The sequence below is a fragment of the Pyrgilauda ruficollis genome, unplaced genomic scaffold (genome assembly GCF_017590135.1).
Source record: "Pyrgilauda ruficollis isolate IOZ18807 unplaced genomic scaffold, ASM1759013v1 scaffold13, whole genome shotgun sequence".
In the NCBI taxonomy this organism is placed as follows: Eukaryota; Metazoa; Chordata; class Aves; order Passeriformes; family Passeridae; genus Pyrgilauda; species Pyrgilauda ruficollis.
This window is the reverse complement of record NW_024511432.1, coordinates 6,148,616-6,169,010: the sequence shown is the minus strand read 5'-3', so window position 1 is coordinate 6,169,010 and position 20,395 is coordinate 6,148,616. Positions and strand designations below refer to the sequence as shown.

Genomic DNA, 20,395 nt, shown 5'->3' with positions numbered 1-20,395 from the left:
CCATGGCCCTGGCTGAGGGAGACAGTGCAGGACAGCAGCCACAGGAGGCAGCCAGGCAAGACAAGGAAGAACCTCTGGATGCCCTGGCACAGGGTAGAAGAGAAGAACTGGAGCAGAGCAGAGCTCTTGTACCACATCTCTCCAGCTCCCTCCAGGCCCACAGCTGAACACACCACTGGAGACTGCAACTCAACCAAGCAAGGTTTATTTACAGAGTAGCTGTACAGAGCCAGCAGGGACACAGCCCCACTTCATTCAGAGGCTTTCTACTGATTTTCCAAGCACCTTCCCAAGGAAATCACTCCTTTTCCCTTCCACAGAACAGTTCCCATCACCACCAGGAGAGAGCCAGGGCTCAGCATTTGTGATTCCAGAAGCTGACCCTTAAACTGGGGGCACAGAGGGAACACAGCTGCAGCAGGAGACCCATATTTGAACCCCACCTGTCCTGGCCTGTGGCCTCTTGCAGGGCAGCAGAGCACAGGGAGTCAGGAGCAGGCACTGGCCTGTGTTCTGAGAAACAGCATCATCCTGCTCTCAGCATGAGAGATTCCTCTGGTGCCTTGTTTCTGCTCCCACAGAAGGATGGCAGGTCTTCTCACGGGGCCCAGGAAAACCCTTTGCTCCAAGGAATGCAAGCAGAAGGGCAGACATCATCCTATTGCCACGCCATCATACAGCCCCAGGACAGGATGTGGGCAGGCTCCAGGACTGCAACATTCCTACCCTTAGCTCCAGCATGGTGCTGATCCAAGCACCGACCAGCTACAGGCGCAGCCGCTTGATATCCTCACTGCGGAAGTCGATGCGGAGAGCCAGCACCTGCCGGACCTCGGCGGGAGTAAGGCGCCAGGTGAGCGGACCCGAGTTTGGACCCCAGTAATCCAGAATCTCTGTCACCTGGAAAAAAGAGGAGAGCTGTAGGAGATGGCTCAGCACAAACTGTCCTCACAGGTAAGTTTGAACTCCAGCACCATCAGACACGGGGAAACTTCTCCAGGTTCTCTACACCCTGTAGGTGTGATGACACCTGGATGAACTGAGTAAAGCCACGTGCGGTGCAGTGGTGTTCCCACAATCCTCCAGCAGAAGCAGACCTAGTGCAGCTCACCCTTTCCAGGTTGAGGATGGTGGCCATTTGGGAAAGACGGGCAAACTTGTCACGGATAGTCCATGTGGTGACTGTGGTGAGATAGGCTATGAGGGACCTCAGCTCCTTGTCGAACTGCAGACCACCAAGCTGTGGGCACAGAGACAGATCTGTTAACTCTCCAAGCAGACCATGGGGTTGTGCCAAGACACCAATTAAAATCACAGGGAGGCAGGGGGAGGTCTCTGAGCAGGCAGGTCCCAGTTAAACCATTTACTGCAGGTTTAAGTGGCTTATGTTTAGACCCACCTTAAAACCCAGTCCCCTTATTGGTGCCAGCTCTTCTCAGAAGAGCCAAAACCCACTTTGTCCCTGTGGGTGCTGATGTAAAGGCATCCCTGAGCTGGTCACTGGTGGTTGGAGAGTTTCTTATAGGGTAATATTTGAGGGTAGAGGGTAATATTTGCATCTGCCCTGCCCCATCCTTTATTGAGGGTTTGCAGTCAAGACAGACTATATGGTAGAGGAGTGTTTTGCTTACCCTGCTGAAGGTGGATTTGAGCAGCACTTTCTCCAGTTCAATGGCTATGAGACTGGTCATAAGACCAGTGAGAGTATCATAAATCACTGGAGACAGTCCAGCCTGGAAGCAGAAACCTGTGTCATTCTTGTCTGGAAAAACTGAGCAGAGGTCCCTAAAGCCCAAGGCTAGGAGAGCTTACAAATAAGGACTTGCAGGAGAAGGGGGTGACTGGATCCCTAAGAGCCATGCAAGGCACTGGAGGACATCTCTGCTTGCCAAGCAAGGAAAGAGCTGGAGGATGCCACGTGGAGGTCTGGCCAAAGCCTGGCAGGCTGCCACCTCCTCCTCTCACCTTGAACTCTGTCATCTGCTGTTCCAGATTGACGATGAACTGCTGGACCCAGGGATCATTGGCCTCATAGTCACTGAACTCCTCCTGACAGTGAAATGCAGAAAGGGTTGTTTATGTGGCCTGAAGTAAACAACAGCCAACAGCCCACAGGACAGGAAGGGAGGTCCCTCCTGGAGCAGCACTTCATCCCTTCTGCTCCTCTGTAGCCAAATGTCCCTTTCCAGGCTTGGCTGCAGAGCAAGATCTGGGTATTTTACTGATGCTTCGTGCCAAGGAAACAGCAGATAAGTGAGGGGAAGGAAACAGTGGTTTCTCTGACTGTGCTGCTGAGCAGAAGACAGAGAGTGCTCAAGTACAGCCAGAAGCAGAGAACTGGGCCTCACCTCCTCGATGTTGTGGGAGACAGAGAGGAATAAGTTGATCCACGGCTTCACCTGGGGTTTGATGGCTGTGCTGTTGAGCTCATTGAGACCTTCCTGAGACAGCAAGAAGAAAGGACAGTGAGGCACAAAATCTTTACGAACAGGCTGTCTTGATGCTGCTTCCCAGCTTGGGAAACTGGCCCACAGACTTGCACAGGAAACTGCAACCAGAAGGCCCAGATCCCACACTCTTCCGGTGCCGGAAGGCTCTGAGGACCATGACAAGAAGAGGAGGAAGGATGTTGGCCCAGAAGCTGCTGTTGTGCTGACTTGTAGAGTGGTCTGAAGGGCTTGTGCTTCCCCACCCCATACCACACAGCTACAGATTTCCTGGCAGGAGCGAAGCACCCGAGGTAGGAAAAAATGCAAACTGCATTTTTTCACTCAGCACCAGCCAGGGCATTGTGACTGAACTCAACTGATGCCTCCCACCTCCACTGCAGCTTAGCTCAGTAGGAGAACCTAAAAGGAAGATAAAAGCCGTAACCACAGTTAGTTCCCTGAATTAATCATAACCCCAGCACATGCCATCTCCCCTGAGCAGCAGGCTGTCAGCAAAGGCTGTTCTGTCCCCTGTGATGAGAGCTCTTAAAGCCCTCTCCTGCCAGCCACCCCTCTTTGGCTCAGCAAGGTGTCACGAAAGCTCACTCAGTATGAAACTGTGTCAGTACCAATTCTGACTGGCATTTGATACAAGATTTTAACTAAAATTGGCATTTCTGAGAAGGCCCTGCTGGCAATTGTCCTTTTCTGAGGCAAATTCAGTGTGTGTGTGTGACTAAAGCAGCACAGGAGCTTCCTCCTCAGCCTCTAGATTGCTTTGCAGCCACTTTTAAAACCAGTGAGACTGGAGAGTTTTACTCCTTACTGGTAAGCTCGTTGCTTTCAATACTGACCAAAGTCCCCCAGAGGGTTTGCTGGCAGTGCTGAACTGAAGGCATCTGCCTGCGCTGAACTGCAAAGCCAAACAAAAAATAATCTGACCCCTCTGTGAAGTACAAAGGCAAACCTGGTTCAAAATACTCTCCTTTGCTTGGTTTCTTTCCACATGAGGTACTAGGTCTTCCTGCTTCTCTCCCAGCTACAGACCACTGTGACATTTTAGGACAGCAGGCCCCAGCATGCCACGGGAAACTGGATTTAGCCAGAGAGTCCTTTGCTCCATGCTGAGGGCTATTTGCATTTGGGAAAGGAGAAATCTGAGAAAAGGGCAGCCCTTCTCTACCAACAGTCTGTCTTCAGCATTACTTAGTGAGGCTGTGGACAACTTGACAGTGTGCTGTGCCACGAGGGAGAATGGAGGAGATGGAAATGCTATTAATATTTCTTTTCCTGAAAGTGCTGAACCAACTGCAAGTCCATGCTGAGTGAAGATAAATGAAGCAACATTCCTTCTGGCTCTGCAGCTGCTTCCAGTGCTTTTTATGCAGCTGCCAGCTGGTGTGGCTGTGTAAATGGGCTGGGGCTGTTTCCATGACTCAAAGCTGACTGATTTGCTCCCTCCTGCACCCTACCCAGCACTCCTGGAGTCAGACATGGCCTGACCCTAGGCTGAAGTGATTCCTGCCAGAGTTCTCCCTGAAGGCACCGGCAGCCAGTGTTGGCAGGCAGCAATTTGGAGAGACACTCACCTGCAGCAGGTCACGGAATTTATTGGAGACAGCAGCCATGTCCAAGAGGCAGCTCTCAATCTTGGCCTGGGCTTGCTCACCCCCGAATCCTTGGCTAAGTAGTTTGCTGCAGTCACTCTGCAGGGAAGAGATCCATGAGCAAGCTGCAAATTAATAACCTGGGCAGTTTTTATTCCTTTGTGTTGATGAGCTCTGGCTGACCACCAGCACGTGGGATAGGACAGGAGCCCAACTCTTGCTCCTACAAAGGCAGAGAACTGCAGACTCTCCATGATGCACAGGTTATTCCTGCACCAGCTTAGTCAGGCTGGAGGAACTGGTATTTCTGGCTGCTACAATCAGCCGGAAATTGCTCTGCCAGCTCAAAATTCCTTCCCTAAGGCTGGTGGGCAAAGACCTCAGGAACTCGGGCATATCAAAGTCCAGATGGTTTATTTGACCCCTGCCTCTGCCAAGGGAGGATATTACAAATCTGACTGAGGAAAAATCAGTAAAGAATACAGACTGCACCTCCAAAGTCTTCTTTAGGGTCATGATGTTTTCACTGCAGACTTCCACATTGTTTAAGGTCACCTGAAAAAAAACCCAAAACAAACCCAAGCTGGATTAAATGGAATTTCCCAGCACCTCACCCCAAAATCCACACATTTAATCCATGCCCTGCTAACAGTATGGACTGAAATGCAAGTAGTTAAGGGACAGAGCTGCTACTGTGAGATCAAAGCACTGCAGATTCACCGAGCTGCATGAAGCTAAATTCCAGCAATGGCCCCCATGTGCTGAACCCCCAGCTAGTACAGAGTTCAAGACAGTTTACTGTTTTTCTTCATCATCCTTCTACACCAGAAGAGCCACCAAACCCACCAGAAAGGACTGCTTGGCCTCATCCGTGCTTTCAATGCCCTTGGTGTCAAACTTGCCCTGCTGCAGGCTGCTGTGCATGATGTTCACAGCGCTGGTCACCCCTCTCTGGAAGTCCTGGAAGGTCGTGGCTGGGAAGCCCTGCTTCAGCTTATTGTACAGAACCTCCCTGTAGGCAAGCAGAACACACCAGGGTTTAGAGCAAGGAAAAAGAAAATTATGCTCTGTGCCTGGGGAAAGCATTCTGTCTAAGATCTGACCTGAACAAGGGAGTGGAACTTCAAAGGGGAAAAAAAGGCTGGCAAGTATCTCCTGACAGCATCAGAATGCTGAAAGAAAAACATAGCCAACCAGTTTTTGAGCTTTCCTGAATATCCTGTCTGCAGCTGCCTGCTGTCTTCAGACACGGTTCCTCACTGCCACAATGGAATGAAAAACAGCAGGACAATTTCTGCAGTCTCACCCAAGTCTGAGTCATCAAGTAACCCAGAGAACAACTAGGGGTGATCATGTACCCTCAAGCAGGGTAGTACCCCAATGCTACAAGGCAGCTCCATCTCATAGGGATTTTGGGCTGTGAGGTACTTTTCTCTATTCACCCTACAGGTGGATTACCACCACTGTGAGAAAAGATGCCCAGATGCAGCTTCCCACATCTGCTACTGCTTCCTACAAGGATCTTCCATGGAGATGACAAGCCAGAGGTTCAAAGGCAAAGAACACAAGGAAGACCATCTGACAACAACCACTGTTTGCAGAATGTGAGGTGGAGGCACATTACAGTGAACCCGGTGTGTTTCCATTACCTGAAGTCAGACTCCAGCTCAGTGGTGGAGTGGTTGATCATAGCACAGAGACAGTCTATGCTGGAGCTGGACAGAGCACGCCCAATGCACTTCTTCACTATATAAAACACATCATCCACCATGCTGGAGGTCAGCTGGCCCTTCTCATAGCTATCCATGGCAACAGCCTGCAAAGAAAGCTGTCTCAGTGCCCTGAGCTCACTGAGCAACACTGCCCCAGCAGTGCTGAGACCAAACTGCCCATCTGCCCACTTCCCCCTGAGTGGAACTGCACCTGTGTGGCTGGCACCACTCAAACCACTTTGCAGTAGCCCATAGACCTGGAAGATACCTGGGGTATGTCTGAAGTCAAAGTTCAGAAACAACCACTTGCTTTTCAAAGCCAAGGGAAACAAAAGACTTTCCCAAGAACTGCAGATTTGCCATGTATACATATCCCTCCCTTGGAATGCTCACCAGAGGACTGAGGAGCACACACAGAAAAGCATCTAAGAGGTTTTCCCCCCACCTTGTTTACAGTCTCCCTCATGAAGTATTCCTCCATGGTGATGTAGTAGCCAATGAGCTCTTGCATGGTGCAGCTCAGCAGACAGTTGTTGAGGAGCTTGTCCAGGTATTTTTGATGCTCTGTGGAACAAAAGACAGACCCATCAGCAGGAACCCAGGGCCAGGAGGCAGCTCCATGAAGTCCCCTTGCTGCTTGTCTCATGGGACCCAACAGACACACACCTGCCAAGCCCAGCCTAGAACAAATTACAAGCCTCAACTGTGGAGCTGAAATTGCTGAGCTGGATTTTGCAGGTGACTAAAGTGACTTCCAGAGCTCTACAGAGTACCAAAACCTTGAGCCTTTTTTTTTTTGTGGCCTCCACCTTTAGGATTTGTGCCTGCAGTGACCAAAGGGCTCTTCCTCTCTTTGGGGACTTTACTCTGTTATACTCTACAATCATTCTTAATGTTGGTTTTCCTGTTAGAGGGAACAACCAGTGCTGAAAACAGGTTTGGAAAGTCTAGACTACACAATTGTCTTCCACAGAGCACTCTCAAAGTGTCTTTGCAGACCCTGTGTCACTCTGCTCTGCCACTAACTCAGGTATATCTCTATTTCTGGCTTTGACAAACAGAGCCTATGAGTATTGGTACTCAAGGTGTTACCTTGCTTTACCTCCTCTGAGGCCATGGCATCTCCCACCTCAAAATCAGCTATTATTCGTCTCTTGATGAACCTCAAGTAGAGCTCACTGCGGGCATTCATCAGAGTGACTTCTGTTAAAATGGGGTCAAGCTCCCTGGAAGAAATAGCAAGAATCAAGATAGCAAGACTACAAAAGGAGAGGCACTAATTTAATTCAGTGAAGTAGTGTGTTCTGTTCCCATGAGATCACTACTGCCCCTTCCCATCTGTGCTGCTCAGTGGCAAAGCTCAGCAGAATAACTAGTATGTGCAAAGCATGCACACACACAATCAAAATCTCCCCCAGGAGGTATCTCTACAATATTGGTTTTTTCTCACAAACTCTACTCTAAAATTTAGCAACACTCCCCCTCTGTTTCCTCATAGATGTGAGGACATCCACGTTGAAATCACAGTGGTAAGGACTGCAAGACTCAAAGCAACCTGATTTAACTTCAAATTGAGCCCTGTTTTGAGTGGGAGGTTTGACTAAAGATCTTCATCAGTCCTTCCCTGCCTCAGTTTTGCTACAATTCCATGAGCCCTATGTAGCCAGTGTTAGAAATGCCTGGTCCCTGCCATCTCCACATATGTGTTTTGAACACACTCATGTGTTTCTCTGAAGATGATGAAGAATCTGTTTAAGCTCAACAGCTCAGGAAATGTGAGACAAAAAAAAGCATGTTACAATGCAGAACACAGTGTTCAGATGAGAGATGACTGAAAAAAAGACCGACACATCAGCTTTTTCATCCGTGTGCACAGAAGAATTTTACAAATCCTGCTTGAAGCCTCATGGTGCACAAGCAGGAGAAGGAAACATCACCTTTATTTTACAGATGAAAAATAAAAAAAAATCAGAAAACTGGGATGTATGCAGAGTTACTCAGAGGAAATAGTAAGTAGATATTACTGCTGAAATATTAATTATGCAGGCTCACAGACAGATCTTCCTTGAGGAACCTGTTTTCTTTCAAGGCATGTATCTAAGTCAGGCAGTCCCAGAAGGGCTGGGTGCACTTTCAAATGGCCTTGTTAAAGGGTTATGTAAATATTTACGATAAGAAGAAAAAGAGGGAGATTGAAAGCACTGCAGTTTGTTGTCAAGAAACTGATGGTATGGAGCTGCTGCAGCAGCAGTACAGATAAGGTAAGATCCAAATATTTATTCCTGTTTCTGTCATAAATTATCTGTCAAGAGAGCTGCTCTGTTTTGTGGGCTCCAAGGACTGTACTCCGGCCATGAAAGGCTAGTGGGCACAGGCAGTTAAAATTTCAGTCCTTTATGTGCAGTGATATCAACAACCCTCCAGGAATGCTTAGAGCCAAGGCTTAGAATTAATGACTAAGCAAAATAAAGCCCCACTACAGAAGCTTCCTTTTTAGAAGGGCAGTGAAGGGCATCTAACAATTGGATTTTTAAAATTAATACCCACAAAGCTTCTGGAAGAGTGGGAGAGTTATCTAAATGTTAAGTAGTGTTAATAACAACTCAAGAGTGAAAGGTTAGAGAGCATAAAGAGCTTTTCTCTGTACCTTGGCTCAATCTTCTCTGCAGAAGAACTCCTCATCATGCTATTCTGGACTTGCTGGAACTGCAATCACAAAAGAAAGGGAGTCTTTGCTGATGACATGTACTCTCTGGGGGTAACAGGAATGCTTTGCAGGAAGCACTGCCAGAGAAGGGAATCACATAAGTTCACTTCCTTCTCCTCCAAGGCAGAGCTCATCCCTCCAGGAAGAGTGGTGGGATGGGACTTGACCAGAGGCACTCAGGTATGTCACCACAGACAGTAACAGCAGCCCTGCACCTAAGCAGGAACAAGACAGTGGGGAAGCTGTGCTGAAAGCACCCTACAGACCTGCACAGCAAAGAGTGCCCAGGGTGCATTTACCATGCTCCAAATGAATCCTTCTCTGCATCAGAAAGCATGTTAGAGAGTGAACCCTTTCAGCTATCAGGGTAAATAAGGAGTAAAGCAAGGATTCTCTCATACACAAGGTCAAACTCTGCTGCCTCCATGGCAGTGGGAGCCCCACAGAACTGGATGGAGGGCACAGCTGGCTGCACAAGGCAGCCTCACACTGCTCTCACCTGCCTGTGATAGTCCCTCTCCTTGATGAACTTGTCCACCACCTTCTCCACCTGCCGGTCACACTCCACCTGCAGGTGCTTGATGAGGGTGTAGAGCCTCCCTGGTCCATAGTAGGTCTCCACGATGGGCTGGTGGGTCTCCACAATGCGAGCAATCCCTGAGGGAGAGGAGAGACACTCAACCAGCAGTTCCCAGAGCACAGCAGAGCTACACAGGTCCACAGACCAGACCTAAAAAAAGGATCATTCACTCCACAGATAGAGTATAAATCTCCTGGAGCAGAAGCCATCTCCTGTCCCTAAATAGAACTCCTGCCATGCCCTGTGTGCCAGCTGCCCTTCAGCCCAGCAAGATACAAGATATGAAGCTTCCCCAGGATGAAGCCACACAACTGGGGCACAACTGCCACCCAAACACAGCCCCAGCTTTTAGCACCTGCCAAGGCTACAGGGAAAAATCTGCCCAGGGACAGCTCTTGGGCACGCACTTGCTGCAGAGAGCAAGCATTAGCAAAGGCAAGAACTCCTTGGAGGAAAAGCCCATCTCCAAGGAAGTATCTCTACAATATTGCCTTCTTCTCACAAATGCTCTACTCCAACAGTTAGCAATGCTCCCCCTGCTTTTAACACTACTGCCAAGAAAGCTCTACTGGTGCCAGCCTGGGAGAGTAACTTGGCAGGGGTGCAGCCTGGAACTAGAGCAGATTTCATAGAGAAGGTGGTTAATCACCATGGGGTCTCAAGTACTGTCTGTGGCATTCCCACAGAGCATTCATATTCCCTTCTCCCCCTTCCTTCTCTGCTTTCAAGTTCCCATGGTGCTTCTTGAGAGAGCCAGGCCTGGAGGCACCAACAGCTGCTCATCCCTAAGGGATCTGATTTGTTTGTCTGGAGAATTGTAAGCCTGAAGAAACCTCCAGGGAATACCCGTTTGTTTTGAGGATGCAGAGAACAGGAAGAGTCTGATTCCTGAAGGAAGCCAACAAATCCTTTGCAAATGCACTTTGTGCCTGTACAAGATGTACATAGGAAAACTTGCTTATTGTGATGCCCTCTCCTGGTTAGAATAAATCCTACTGCTTGTGTCCTGGTTAGAATAAATCCTACTGCTTGTGTCCCTGTCCCTCGAGTGAGACACCTGTAGCTCAAAGGAGAATGAGGCATTTTGTGAACTAAAATTAAAAGCATTTAAATTGATGGACGGTCTCACCATGGACTATTTGCAGCCAATCAGGAAGGAGGAAAGGCAGATTACCTTCGAAGAGGAGTGTCAGGGTGTCTGCAAAGATGACAGCAGCTCGACGGTCACTCATGTCTGTCCCCATCACCAGCTGCAGGTTCTCTTCTGCTTTGCTGGCCACCTGCATGGCAACAGGACCAGTCAGATGAACACAGAAAGTATTCCTCAACCCACAGATCCTCTGTCCTTGCTCTAGAGAGCTTTCACTGGCCTTCCCAATGCAAGAGCTATTGCTGCTGCTCCTCCTCTGAACAGGGATCCTTTCCTCTCTTGCGGAAAGCTCAAGGCTAGGCAGAAATTTGTTCTTCTCTTTCCAGGCTCACTGGATAATTTTTAGGCAAGTGTAGAAAGCAAGACACAGACACCAGAAAGCCCATCCCAGCATGCAAATGCGGGGAGAGATGTGGACTAAGGCCAGTGCTATTTTTTAAGGTGAACAAGCCACTGCCAAAATCTCCATCCACGACATCTGTTGACAGAGACTGGGTTTTGTTTTCCCCTGGGTTTCACAGAGCCTGTTACCTGCTTGCAGAGGTACTCAGAGAACTTGCTCAGCCCATCTTCATGTAAGCCTAGCAGAGGAAAGATCTTGAAGAACCGTTCCACCTGGGGCAGGTCTCCCTGCTTCATAGCTGTGTCAAATTTCTCTGTAACAATTGTCTTCAGACGCTGCTCTGCTTCCTGCAGGAGTTTCAGGTTGGCATCAATTATTCCCCCTGGTCAAAAGGACAAAAAGAAATGGAAAAGTGACAGCACAATGTTAATACTGTATCAAGGGATACTTTTTTCCCCAGCACTGTGCAGCCCCAAGCTGAGAAGGCAGAAGACACACTGGAATTCCTCTGCAGGCACAGACAGACAGGTTGGTGCATGATGTAATGTTGTGATTTTGCATGAAGGACGACACATCCACTGGGATTTTCCTCTTAGGAATCTAGGAATTTACTCCCTCATTTCCAGTTGCTCTGCTTGGTAGCACACCATGACACAAGAAGAATTCTTGACAGAACCTTCTCCCTCACTTCTTCTGGCCTGAACATTTTGCCCTTTGCTTAGTTAGCACCTGAAATACTATTACAGCTGCGTACCAGGAACTTCCTTTTCAATTTATGATAATTCTGGTGTAATAACACTTCAAAAACCTTCACCCCTAAGTCAGTCTATAAAATACTATCTCTGGCCAGCATTAGATTTTCTGCTTTGTCTGTTGGGCTGAGGCAACCCATGGGAAATGAGCAACCTCTAGATATCCATTGGAAAGGTGGCTCATCAGCATCTCCTCACAAACAGTGCTTACCTTCCTTGCCCTGACGACTGAGCTCAATCACGGACTTGTCCAGAGACAGATAGCGATGGATATGAGCTGCTGCTTGTTCATAGTCTTCATTTCTCAGGGCTGTCTGAACTCCATCCATGCAGAACTTCAGGTCAAGGATGTCATCAGCTCTCTGAATGGCCTGATAGAGCCGGTTCTGAAAGAAAGGCAACCAGTAATGCTTCCAGCTGTGGGATGGAGCAGGGAGAGGGAACTGTCAGAAGACAGTGTGAGGGAAAACCAGACAGCAATACTTGCTCCATACAGCAAAACCACTGTGTAAGCAAAAATCCCACACTACTTAAAAAGTGCTAAGACCAGTGGCTCCGCAGGATGAACAGCACATGTCAAGACTGAGGGTGAACTTGGAGGCCACAGTTCTCTGTAACAAACAGGCAGAGACCAGAGAGGACACCACACGTTATCTGTTTGATCTGAGCAGTTGTGCCAAGTGCTGGCATTGACACCCCTCAGCCTGTCTCCAGACAAGGAATAGAACAGCCCAGATTCCTGACCTGGCTTGGGTGACAATCTGCACTGTCCTTAGCACCGTGTAGCTGCCAACATTGCTAGTCACTCTATTCAGGGCATTCTACCAGGAGCTGTGTGGACAGAAGGGGATGCTGGAGAACCAGCTGCTATATGGAGGAGCATTCCTGGAAGCGTTCAAGGCCAGGCTGGATAGAGCTCTGAGCAGCCTGGTCTAGTCAAAGGTGTCCATGTCAACTGCAGGAGAGTTGGGAATGAGAGGAGCTTTAAGGTCCCTTCCAGCCCAAACCATTCTATCATTCCACCAGTCTTACACCATGCAATACTCAGGGGCCCAGAAACACACAGCTAAAATCAAAAGCACAGCAGTTTCCAGCCCACCAAAGGCAGGGCACATCTGGTGTGCTGTGAGCACAGAACACAGCTTGGTGGTGACAAGCCCCAGCCCCTGAGCCCAGCTACCTTGGCCAGGTCGAGCTGGCGGACTTTGCTGCTGACGTTCTCGGCCAGGTTGCAGGTGAAGGTGATCATCCCTGCCAGCTGCTGGGCATCCCCCTCGATCAGCTGCAGCTTGGGGCTGGGAACACACGGAACGGAGCGTGAGATCACACATCAACCACCTGCACGCTGTGCAAGGAGCGTGGCTCTTCCTCCAGATACAGCTGGTCCTGTACAACACTCTGACTCATTTCACTGCCTTCCTCTGGGGGCAAGGCAGGAGAAAGGAACAGACTGGCTGCTTTGGAAGGGGCTGCAGGACCAACTGTGCCTTGCTCCCACACGGGGCATGAACGAGCCACGGGGCCCTTAGACATTGTCCGCTTCTGGAGAGGAGGTGAAGGCTGTAAACCTTTCCTCAGAGCTTCTGCTGGACACAAGGCCATTCAGGAGGATTTCCCAGCCTGCCTGCACAAGTTCACCCTGAAGAGGCAGTAATATTTGTTCACACCTGCAGACAGCCTGGCACAAGACCCCTGATCAACAATTGATGCTGAAACCTGGCAGCCTCTGAGGTGACACTTTCAAAAGGCTTCTGAGCCTCTCCCAAAATGGGTCAGTCTGGGTCAGGGCACAGCTGTCAGTGCTGCAGAGAAGAACTGGGCACCTGGGGATGAGGATCCAATTGCTGTTCTCCACCACAAACTGGCATTTTCTGAGAATGGACGTGCTACAGCACTGGAAGGAGTATCTGGGTCATGCAGCAAGGAGGAGGAAGGAGGGCTGGAACACTAACCCCATGCGATGAAGGGCAACCATCTTATTCTCTATAGTGCTTTGCTGCTCCAGGAGGGCGTCCAGCTCTTCCTGCACAACTTTCTGAAGAAATAAAAAAAAATGAAGGAGCTGTTGTGTGACTTCAGCTCTCCTCCAGACCAGCAATTCATCACAGACCCTACATCCAAGCCAAGGACACAAGGCATTCGTGCTTCCAAGAGCTCACAGGACAAATAAATCCTTTCTAAGGTATCTTTAATCCTCTAAATCTATTTTTTTCTATTTGAAAGCATCGGTTTTGGAATCCTCATCACACCGCTTTTAAGTCAGATAACCCACAAACTCCTCCCCTGGCCGGGCTGCCAATGCACGACATCCCAAAATCTCCAGACTGCTCGCGATTCAGAGATCCGCGAAGCTACACCGACCCAGGGGCGGCTCAGTCCGTATCAACACCCCTAGAGAGTGTGCAACCATGAGGGGCACAGCGACAGCGAGGTATCCGCTTCTCGGGGCCCCGCTGCTTCCCATGCCCGGCCCCACACACCTCCTCCTCACACAGCCGGCTGTAGGCGGCCTCCAGGTCCGCCAGATCGGTCAGCGACTGGATGCGCTCCATGGACAGGGCGGAGGCGGCGGGGCCGCCACTCTCGCCCGGCGGTGCCTTCGGCCCCGGCGCCGTGGCCGCCGCCATCTTGGCACACAGCTGACGCGGCGACACCGCCGTGAGGCCCGGCGGGACTGTCAAAGGCGGTGCCTGAGCCTTGGAGCGTCTCGGCTCCGCTCGGCAGCGAGGAAAGCTAACGCTCCTCCAGATCTCCATGCTGGAAGAAGGCTGAGGGTTTTCTTGGAGGGGTTCTTGGTGCAGGCGGCGGCTGCCATAGCGCCGAGATCAATCAGGCACCTCATTGTGTACCCTCCCTCACCACACGGCGCGCGCGCGCGCCGGACTCGCGGAAAGCCCCATGGAGAAGGCGCGGGAGGGCAGCGCGCAGGCGCGGCGCTGATGGCGGAGGAGGCCGGTGGCGCGCCCGCCTAGGCCGGAGCAGCATCCACCGCCATCCGCACGGTGAGCGCAGCTCTGCCCGCCCGGCGGCCGCTCCGCGCCAGGGACGGGACCCTGGTTTATGGAGGGGGAGCGTCGCAGACCCCTCGGGGCCTGGGGGGTGCGGGCGGCCGGGCAGTGACCTGTGGCCGGTTCCCGGGGCGGGCGCTCCGCAGAGCGCGGGGAGGCGCTGGCTCCGTGCCCTGCCGGGGCCTCGGCAAAGCTGAGGGCCGGTTTCCCCGGCCTGGGGCGGCCGGTTGGTGCTGGGGTTCCCTCCCGCCTCAGCCTCAGGGAGAGGAATCGGCCCTGAGCAGCTGCGGGTGACGGCGCTCGTGTTCAATGAAACGGCGGCGCCAGAGATGTGTAACGGCGCGGGGATCCCGGAGGGCTTCCCTAATTGTGTTTGGTTCATGAAAAGCTAAAGCCGTGACTAATTAGCAGTAATTACTGGACGTCCTGCTCAGCCGCCCGGCAGTAAGGAGTGCAGCTGGTGCCCGGGACACCTTTTGCCTCGTCGCGCTGATAAATACCGAATAGCGGGGTGGCAGTCGGGCTCCTGTGTAAAGTGACCCGGGCACACGTGGGAGGGCAGCGGTTCTCTGTGCTGGACGAAGGGCTTTGCTTTTGAGAAGTTTGTTATTTTGTGTTACTTGTTGCAGAATTACCGGAGCTACGATAAGCTGAAGCAAATCCGTTGCCAACATGTTTCTGTACAACCTAACGTTGCAGCGTGCCACAGGCATTAGCTTTGCTATCCATGGCAATTTCTCAGGTAATTTTCTCCCTCTGTATGACGTGGCTTGAGGTTTTTTTGGGTAGTACAAGAAAAAAGATGTGTTTTACACTTTGCTTTGGTACCTCTGGGGTTTTTTTGCTGGTGTGTTATGATTTGCTTTTAAGTGTTAGTTGAGCTGTGGTAGCTTGTGGAAAGATTGAGAGAAGTGTGGCTTGATCATTTATCAGTCTAGTGTTCTGACCAGTTTCCTGATGTGTTAAAAGATGTTCAAACAATGGTCGTACATAATGTGGTGAATAAGTTTCTTTGAGTTTCTCCATGGTAGTCCTAAAATTGGAATTTGGAAGTTTCCCCTTCTTCCCTTGTAGCACTTGTTGAAGTGTGTTGTGTCTTCTGTTGCTAACTGATGTCGTGTTCTGGGTTCTTCAGGAACCAAACAACAAGAAATTGTTGTTTCCCGGGGCAAGATCCTGGAGTTGCTCCGCCCTGATCCCAACACGGGGAAGGTTCACACTCTGCTGACCGTGGAGGTGTTCGGAGTCATCCGGTCCCTCATGGCCTTCAGGCTGACCGGGGGCACCAAGGACTACATCGTGGTGGGCAGCGACTCGGGCCGCATTGTCATCCTGGAGTACCAGCCCTCCAAGAACGTCTTCGAGAAGATCCACCAGGAAACCTTTGGCAAGAGCGGGTGTCGCAGAATCGTTCCAGGCCAGTACTTGGCTGTGGACCCAAAGGGCCGCGCCGTCATGATCAGTAAGTCCCTCTGTCAGCTTGTGTTCTTAATATTTTTATCTCCTGTCTTGTGGATGTTTATTTTGGAGCAAGTTTCTGCCAGGTATAATTGGAATTATAATTGTTTCAGGCTGTGAGCTGTGTCAAGGAGAACGCAGGCATTCAGAATTGTTCCTTGATGCTGGTGGAATTGCACAAATAAATTGTGGTGCTGAACCAAAACAAGTTGGAAAGAGATCAGTGCGCAGAGCCCTGAGGTGTGGCGTGTGGGAGAGAGGATGGGATTGCAGGTGTCAGTGCTGCAGTGTAGCCAGTCAGTTCCCATGGCCTGAAATGATGTTCTGAGTTCATGTCTCTTCTCTGAGATGTCTCATGGAGACAGCCAGATGCATTTCTGATCAGGCTTCACAGGTAGAAGCACACTTGGGAGAATTTTTTTGATATGATTTAGCACGGGGTGTATGGAGCTTTCTCAGTTTGCTGAAGGCAGCTCTGTGCAGTGCTGATGGTAGTTTGCCAGTATGTTTTTATACTGGGAATACCAATAATATGATTTCTTTTCTAACATGTGTAGTTTTCCTGGGTGAGAAAGTAGCACAGTCACAGTTGTGCCATTCATGTTGATATTTAAGTGGAGTTTTTTATGTTGTGGATGCTGTATGTCAAGCAAGGATACATTTTCTTAGTTAAAATATTTCTGTGGAAAAGTTGTCATGCCAACTGGTTTTAAATAGCAGAACATCTGGATGCTTCTTTCTGTTTGTCTTTGCTTCCTTGCAGTCTGTCATCTCTTGTGTGGTAAAAAGAGAGAGTAGATCTGCTTCAAGCCGCTAGTTGGAATATTGGGCCAGGTGAATGTAGCTCAAAGGGTCAGGCTTTGTCTTTAAAGGGCTGAAGTTGTCATTTTGTGCTTGCAATCTGAAAGATTTAAAATGAGACATTCGAGGTTAATTGGTGGCACAGAGATAAACACCAGTGGTGAACTTCAGCTGAAGTAGTGCTGATGTTCTCTTGCCAAGTTAAAATTCGATTTTGGGCTGCAGGTATGGTCAGATTTGATAATCAAGTAATGGGCTTCACGTGCTGTTGTCCTTTCTTGCAGGTGCCATTGAAAAGCAGAAGCTGGTGTATATCCTGAACAGAGATGCTGCTGCTCGACTCACCATTTCCTCCCCACTGGAAGCCCACAAGGCCAATACCTTGGTCTACCACGTGGTGGGAGTCGATGTGGGGTTTGAAAACCCAATGTTTGCTTGTCTGGAAATGGATTATGAGGTGAGAAGAACTTCATCTTTGTTGTTCCTATTCTGTTCTTCATCTGTCACTGGGGAATATTGGCTGCTTCTACTGTCTGGGACAGTTTCATTTTTTACAGGTTTACTGGCTTTTTGTCTTGCCTTCAGCCAGAATAGGCAAGTCTCTTCTGTCTTGGTGATTGATTCTTTTTGCTTTTCAGCTGAAAATATGCCCGTTTCCTTGGTCTGAACTTCTCTTGTGCAGCTTCCAGCAAGTCTTTTGGTCCCCATTCTGTTGCTACTCAAAACTGTTTCCCAACGCATCAGCTTTGCTCCTCATTTTAACCCTTTATTTCAAGACACCTCGATCTGTTCTGTTTTAGGAAGCAGACAATGATCCAACAGGTGAAGCTGCAGCCAACACACAGCAGACGTTGACGTTTTATGAATTGGACTTGGGTTTGAACCATGTTGTCAGGAAATACAGTGAGCCCCTGGAAGAGCATGGCAACTTCCTCATAACAGGTACCGCCCACAGAGTTGTTTTAGCATGGGTCTGCTTGGTTCCCATTCCCTAGGAAAACACAGTCAATACTCTTTACATCTTAGGAGTTGTTTCAGTTGTAGTCTGAGCCATTAGTATAAATTAATTAATTGACCTTGCAGTCGGGTAATGAGAGGTGGTTTACACATGGAAATACACAAGTATTCATCGAAGCAGCTGCAGTTTGAGAGTGCTCCTGAAATTAGCTGGTAGTAGTGTAAAAGAACTTAGTTTTAGTAACATGTAGGTGCTATTTTACTCTCTTTAATGGGATTCCGTCTGCTAAAGGCAGTAGATGAATCCATGCACTGAAAGCCCACTTGCAGAGGTTGGGTGCAAAGCCAATACAACACCTTCAACCAGGGAAGCTGCTGCAGGTTTCTCTCCAAGCACAAAAGGTGCTGAGCTAGGAGAGCTTCTTTGTATGCTTGTCCTGTTCTATCTCCTGCAGGCAGCTGTGAGACAGATACAAAGTATTGTGCTGAATCTGTTTGATGGTATGTTACACTGAGATCACAGAGTATGGTTTTAGAAATGCTTCTATTAGCTAAAGATGTTAGTCCATCTGATGGATTTTTCTACAAAGCAAACATGCCAGAAACTCAGGGGTTGTGTTTAACTGACAAGTTGCTAGTATGGTATTTTGAGTGTGTCATGGCTTTCTAGACAACAATATCCCAGGAGGGATAAAGCTTAAGCAATTTGTTAGAAACTGCATCTTTCCAGATGCCCTGGTTCCATCTGTCCTGTTCTCATGGTGGCACAGGTAGCTGTTCTCAGTCTTTTGTCTTCTCAATAAGAGCAGATTCATATATGCAGGCTGGTGGAGAGTATTGTTGCTTTAAAGAAAACCAAATGTTCTTCAGGCACCCAGTCAAGTTTGTGGTAAAGGCTTTTCTCCTAATATTTTTCTTTCAGTTCCTGGTGGTTCTGATGGCCCCAGTGGGGTGCTGATCTGTTCTGAAAACTATATTACTTATAAAAACTTTGGTGACCAGCCTGATATCAGATGCCCAATTCCCAGGAGACGGGTGAGAATTTTTTAAGATTATGAATGCTTGGAATTTGCCTTTCAAGGTTAAGGGCATCAGGAAGGTTATAAAGTAAGGAAAAAAAGGCGTTTAAAAACACGTTGGCTTATCTGCCTCACTGGCTGTGTGTTATCTGGGAGGGAGGATGGAGGTGGGCATAGCCTGAAGTGATGAGTGTGGTTCATGTCTCTTCTCTGAGATTTATACTGGAGATACTCCAAAGACTCTGATCAGGCAGCACTGTCAGTGCAAGACAGGATTACTTGAGATGCTGAACAGTGGCAGTTGTAGCTGCAGGTGAATTCAACAGCTGCTCTGTTGCATCTAAGGCTGCTTCCTTTCCCTTTGGTATTAGGAATACAGTGCTTTGGACACCTGCCAAGGTGCTCAAAACCAGCTGTGTGTGGGTTACAGCCCTGTCCTGTGTTTTTGGCTTTGATATGTGAGAGTTGCCTGGAGAGGAAAGTAAAAGAGATGAGGGATGATGCTTAGGCACAAACTCCCACAGCTGTATTTCCTTCTGGGGCAGAGATGTACTGAGGGTGACTGCAGGTGTAACAAAGGGATGTGCTTTGTGTTAAAAACCTCCTTACATACCGAGAGCTCTTAAGACACCTGTGAAATGGAAATACTTCAGTCAGTGAAATCACCTCTGTGCTTGTCAGGTAATTCCACCAATGACCTCCACTGTCTTTCCTGACAGAATGACTTGGATGACCCAGAGAGGGGTATGATCTTTGTCTGCTCTGCTACACATAAGACCAAGTCCATGTTCTTCTTCCTGGCCCAGACAGAGCAGGGTGACATCTTCAAAATTACTCTGGAGACTGATGAAGACATGGTGAGCATCACATGAATGGAGAAGTATTAATTGAGAGGAGTTCTTAGTCAGTTACTTATTTACTGTTGTGAGTTTGGGAAGGGAACATGCTTTACGTGATTTGTAATACAGTTAACACTGGTCACCACTGTGGGTATTACTCATAAAGAGACACGGTGCAAGGTTTGCAAAATCCTGTGAGGATTAAACTGCAGTTACTTGAGCTTAAAATGTTCTAGAGGTGGTCTTTTTTTAAAATATGTAAACTGTGGTCCATGAATCTCCTGAAGAGGTTAATTACCTTATTCTGTGGAACTTAGCTTCCCTGGATTTCAGCAAGTACCCTCTTGTCTCTTAATTGAGCGTTTACATTGCTGCAATCAATATTTTTGCAAGATGAGGTAGCTAGCTTGGCACAGCTGGTCTTTGAGTTGAAATAACAGGCTTGCAGTGGCTTGCTGCTGCTTGTTTTAGTATTCCGCTCTGAAAAGTTCTCTGCTGCAGTGTGATTAGTTGGGTTTTTGAGTAAATGTTGAATGTCAATTTCTCTATCTAAACATGTCATATTTGGTACAGGGGATGATTGTCACCAAGCCTTCCAGAGTTCAAGGAGTGTTTGGACAATGATCTCAGACACATGGTGTGATTTTTGGGGTTGCTCTCTGCAGAGCCAGGAGTTGGACTTGATAATCCTTGTCAGTCCCTTCCAACTCGGAATACTCTGTGATTCTGTGATGTTCAAGTACCTGAAGATTGTTCTTGGATGTTTCACCAACACCTGTTGTGACTGTATCAAATTTAGAAATTTGCTCAGGACAGTTGTTTTTCTAATGCTGGAAAATTGGTGGTGTTCAGTGAAGCAAGTTTCTTTTCTCTTAGGCAGCTTCCTATTTTTACAGCTATTGTTTTCCAGATTGACTCAGTGTTACAAAAGGCAGAAAATCTTGGAATAAAACAGGCAGCCTGGCTTGTGTGTTCAAATGATCTGTTGGATTTTGTGATTTATAACCTGGTGCCCCAAACTACTGATGTGTTA

At 48.8% G+C, this 20,395-nt stretch overlaps 2 protein-coding genes and 2 non-coding genes across 4 annotated transcripts in view; 3 read left to right on the top strand and 1 right to left on the bottom strand.

Moving 5' to 3' along the window:
* Positions 1 to 189: 189 nt before the first annotated feature.
* Positions 190 to 14,169, bottom strand: COG4 (component of oligomeric golgi complex 4). The gene is made up of 19 exons (XM_041458966.1): positions 13,761 to 14,169; positions 13,233 to 13,315; positions 12,461 to 12,575; positions 11,492 to 11,666; positions 10,717 to 10,910; positions 10,210 to 10,315; positions 8,955 to 9,112; positions 8,396 to 8,454; positions 6,841 to 6,974; positions 6,194 to 6,312; positions 5,686 to 5,852; positions 4,883 to 5,048; positions 4,529 to 4,591; positions 4,019 to 4,135; positions 2,349 to 2,441; positions 1,966 to 2,049; positions 1,632 to 1,733; positions 1,112 to 1,240; positions 190 to 900 (listed from the first exon to the last, which is right to left on the bottom strand). Exons 1-19 carry the CDS (start codon positions 14,034 to 14,036, stop codon positions 766 to 768), a joined length of 2,475 nt encoding a protein of 824 aa, XP_041314900.1. The 5' UTR covers positions 14,037 to 14,169; the 3' UTR covers positions 190 to 765.
* The window catches only part of SF3B3 (splicing factor 3b subunit 3), a 28,913-nt gene continuing 22,685 nt past the window's right edge, over positions 14,168 to 20,395 (top strand). Inside the window, exons 1-7 of the mRNA XM_041458957.1 lie at positions 14,168 to 14,282; positions 14,918 to 15,030; positions 15,424 to 15,750; positions 16,832 to 17,004; positions 17,348 to 17,489; positions 18,427 to 18,539; positions 19,243 to 19,380. Of these exons, the coding sequence (XP_041314891.1) occupies positions 14,961 to 15,030; positions 15,424 to 15,750; positions 16,832 to 17,004; positions 17,348 to 17,489; positions 18,427 to 18,539; positions 19,243 to 19,380 (963 nt within the window). The 5' untranslated portion in view covers positions 14,168 to 14,282; positions 14,918 to 14,960. The remainder of the gene's footprint in view (positions 14,283 to 14,917; positions 15,031 to 15,423; positions 15,751 to 16,831; positions 17,005 to 17,347; positions 17,490 to 18,426; positions 18,540 to 19,242; positions 19,381 to 20,395) is intronic.
* LOC121349021 lies at positions 16,054 to 16,135 on the top strand. The gene has a single exon (XR_005954454.1). It is a non-coding gene; the product is annotated as a small nucleolar RNA SNORD111 (small nucleolar RNA).
* LOC121349020 lies at positions 18,698 to 18,777 on the top strand. The gene has a single exon (XR_005954453.1). It is a non-coding gene; the product is annotated as a small nucleolar RNA SNORD111 (small nucleolar RNA).

Excerpts from the sequence above, each read along its gene's own strand:
- COG4 (XM_041458966.1), bottom strand. The coding sequence starts at position 14,036 with ATGGAGATCTGGAGGAGCGTTAGCTTTCCTCGCTGCCGAGCGGAGCCG. Across the intron at positions 10,316-10,716 it reads CTGAGTACCTCTGCAAGCAG|GTGGCCAGCAAAGCAGAAGA; the intron begins GTAACAGGCTCT and ends GTTGCCATGCAG. Across the intron at positions 4,592-4,882 it reads AGGCCAAGCAGTCCTTTCTG|GTGACCTTAAACAATGTGGA; the intron begins GTGGGTTTGGTG and ends GTTTTTTTTCAG.